Source organism: Apis dorsata, unplaced genomic scaffold (genome assembly GCF_000469605.1).
Source record: "Apis dorsata unplaced genomic scaffold, Apis dorsata 1.3 scaffold_1092, whole genome shotgun sequence".
In the NCBI taxonomy this organism is placed as follows: Eukaryota; Metazoa; Arthropoda; class Insecta; order Hymenoptera; family Apidae; genus Apis; species Apis dorsata.
The window spans coordinates 5,658-9,402 of NW_006264190.1; the positions used below are offsets into that span (position 1 = coordinate 5,658).

The 3,745-nt window shown below is 15.4% G+C and overlaps 1 protein-coding gene across 2 annotated transcripts in view; it reads left to right on the plus strand.

The window, feature by feature from the left end:
• The first annotated feature begins 132 nt into the window (after positions 1–132).
• LOC102679473 (KICSTOR complex protein SZT2-like) overlaps positions 133–3,745 on the plus strand; it is an 11,882-nt gene continuing 8,269 nt past the window's right edge. Inside the window, exons 1-2 of one of the 2 annotated variants that reach the window (XM_006624658.2) lie at positions 133–379; positions 2,064–2,451. In XM_006624658.2, coding sequence (XP_006624721.1) covers positions 161–379; positions 2,064–2,451 — 607 coding nt within the window. In that variant the 5' untranslated portion in view covers positions 133–160. The remainder of the gene's footprint in view (positions 380–2,063; positions 2,452–3,745) is intronic. The other variant, XM_006624659.2, reaches the window with a different exon arrangement.

A 3,745-nucleotide genomic window follows, 5' to 3' on the forward strand; every position in this document is an offset into this window, starting at 1 on the left:
TTGCAAAAAATTTATTTTTTAATAATATCAAAAATAAATCCAATATAATTAAAAATTAAATTCAATATACATATAATAAAATTATAAATTCTCTAATATATAACAAAGTAATTCATTATTCAAAAGAATTAATGCATTATTTATTTTTTATTTTTTAGATATGATAATTGTAACAGATGGTATTGTTGGAAATACTGATGTTCATGTCTTAGATTCTGTTATACAACAATTACGTGCAACAACAATCGCATGCAGTTTTCTACATGTTGGAAGTACATATCATCCACATTGTGCTGATGGCTTAATCCCATATCAAGATTTATTACATTTCATTGCAAAAGCTACTTTGGGTACTTATATGTCTTTTATTCCGTATTCTGTACGTAATAATTAAATATTATATTTATATATATTTAAATAATTAAAAATATTATTTATTACTAATTAAATAAATTTTTCTTATTTAATAAATTTCAATGTTAATGTCTAAAAAACTTTCAACTTATAATTTTTACAATGTATTAGTCATTTATTCATTTATTTTTTTTAATTATTTTTATGTTTAACTATATTGATTAATTCAAATATCAAATATAACATTTTTATTATTTCTTCACTTTATTTTCAATCATTTCTAATCTATTTTTATTATTTGTTCTATTTTCTTTTCTTTTTCTTCCAAAATTTACTGCGAACTGCATGTAAATCTTTTTATTTGTTATAGTTTTCTTTTAAAAATTTTTTTCATTTCTATATTCTATGTTTGTTTTTTCTTATGTTATTTAATACATATTTGATATTTTTTTCCATTTATTTATTCTTTTATTTTATCTCCATTTTATTCTTAGTAAAATTTTTAATAATTTATTTTTCTTTTTCTTTTGTTGATAGCAATTTACAGTATCTTATCTATTATCTATAACTTATCTTATATAATAGAATATCGATTATTTGAACTTATTGGAAAATAAATTTATTCGAAAAAAAGATTTTTTGAATAATCAATTAAAAAAAATCAAATTTGAGAATATATATGAGACAACAAAATAAATAATTTTCAAATATAGATAATTTTAAATAAATAAATATATTTTAATCTACGGAAAAAATTTATATAAAAAATTTTATATTTTAAATATATTAATTATTTTTTAATATTATACCAGAAGATATAATTAATATAATTATTGTAAATATTGTTAAATAGTTAATTTAAATACATTCAAAAATTTTAAAATAGTCATATTTATATAAATAAAAAAATCTTTTGTAAATATTATGAAAGTAACTTGTAAATTTATAATAAATGTTCATTGATAATTTAACAAAAAAATTAAATAGAATATTTAGATAGAATATTTAAAATATCTTTGATAATAATAAAAATAATCATTTTTTGAAACAAAAATTTGATTTGAATTTATATTTATTTAAGATTTTTTCGGTTTTTATATATATTTTTTATATACATTTATATATATTTTCAATATATTTTTCAATATATTTTTAATATATTATTTTTAACATTTAATAAGTAATGGTTTTTATAATAAGTTTAATACATGATGATCTTTGATATTTTTATGTAAAATTCTTTATTGTTTTCAAGTTTTGTACAATTAATAAATGTATGTGATTCATATTATATTGAAATAATCGTTATTTTGATAATCAAATTCTCAAAATAATCAAATTGATATTTTATTGCAATATATTCTACTATTTAAATCATATTACACATTTATTCATTATTATTTTATTACTTTTTTATTTCTTTAAACTTTAATATAATATAATAATTTTTTTAAATTCATTAAGTTTTAATAACAAATAATTTGATTTTTTATTTTTTAAATTGAAAATTTCAGTATATTTATAAAATTTATATAATATGAAAGAAATAATATGCATATTTTATTATGATTTTATAATAAACTTAAAATTTTTTTAAATAATAATATTACATGTACATGCATATGTAAGTTTATGTTTGTGCTTTTTCTACAGTAAACAATTAAGATTAAATACAAATGTATACTTTATAAGTAAATTTATTTTTATAGGTACATATGAATGGAACAGAAATGAATATTTATCATAAAAACTTCTTATGTTGGCAATTATATCGTAAAGATTGTTGTAATCTTATTGTACCAGATTATTCAAATTGGCATTCTACAAATTTATTATTTTATGAACAAAAATCAACACAACTTTTACAAAAAAAACAAATTGAAGATAAAGTTACTTGTACATTAAGCAGTCTATTATGTTGTCGACTTCGAGAAGGATATTTGATAAAACGTGCTAATGTGAGAGATGAAATACTTGAAATTTGTTTTGTATTATTATGGAAATCCAGTGTTTTACTGGAATACATAGTAACATGTCCTTGGTTAACAAAATCATTATCTGCATCTAATACAATACAATATACAATTTCAATAGAAGGTAAATTATATTAAAACTTATCACCAATAGCTTACAGTTTTATTATTTTTAAATTTTTTATATTAAATATAATATTAAATATTAATTAAAAGGAATAATTTTTTAGAAAAAACTTGTACAAAATCATATAGTTATTATTATTATTATAATCTATATATGAACTCAGAAATATTCGTATAAAAAAAAATAGTCTCGTATAAAGGAATTTATCCAAAAGTTCTGATCTTATTAAAAAATTTATTTATATTTAAATCATATTAGATTATTTTTTATATGGAGTAATTTTTTTGATAGATTAATATAATAATAATATTATATCATGATATAAAATTTATTTACAAAAATATTTTTTTCAATTTTTGATGCCATTACTTCTAAAGATATTTTATATAATAAAATGATAGAATATTAAACATTTTATAATTTAAAATTTTGTTCTTCTATTATTACAAAATTATATTTAAAAAAATAAAAAATTGAAATGAAAAAATGAATAATTATTGAATTTTTATTGACTTCATATCTTTTAAGTGAAATTCTCAAAAAAAAAATTATTGCATATATGCATATTATTGCATATTATTATTATTATTATATATGTATGAAATTAATATATCCCTAAGAGAATTCTAGATTAATATAATTTATTAATATTAATATTTGAATATCGTTCTATTTATTATTTTATTATATTCATTATTTTATTTACAAAAACATATTTTAAATATTTTATTCCTTATGATGAATCATTTCTTTATGATTCTTATAATATATAATTAATAATTCTAATAATATAATATAATATAATAATAATTCTCATACTATGTATGAAAATATTCTATTCTAATTTATTCTAATTAATATTATAAAAAAAAAATTGATGACAACGTAATAATTAAAAATAGTTTAAAAAAGCGAAAAATTATTATTAAATATTTTTAAAATTTTTAAAATTATTATTTTTAAATTTTAAAAATAGATATATAATATATATTTTTGTCTTGATATATTATTATCACAATAATAGTATCTCTAAAGATCATAAGAAAAGAAAATTTCGAATTTCAAAACAAATAATAACAAAGTAAAAACTTAAGTAAAATCTTACTAGTACACTTTAACATCTATAAAAAAAAATGATATGATTTTGTATAAATTTTCCTCTTGTTAAAGTTAATTAATTTTAAATTATCTGTAAATATAATATAGTATGTACTTAGAATTATATTTTATAATAATTTATAAACTCAATTGTATTTCTTCAATTAAAATATCTTAAAAATATTATTAATTA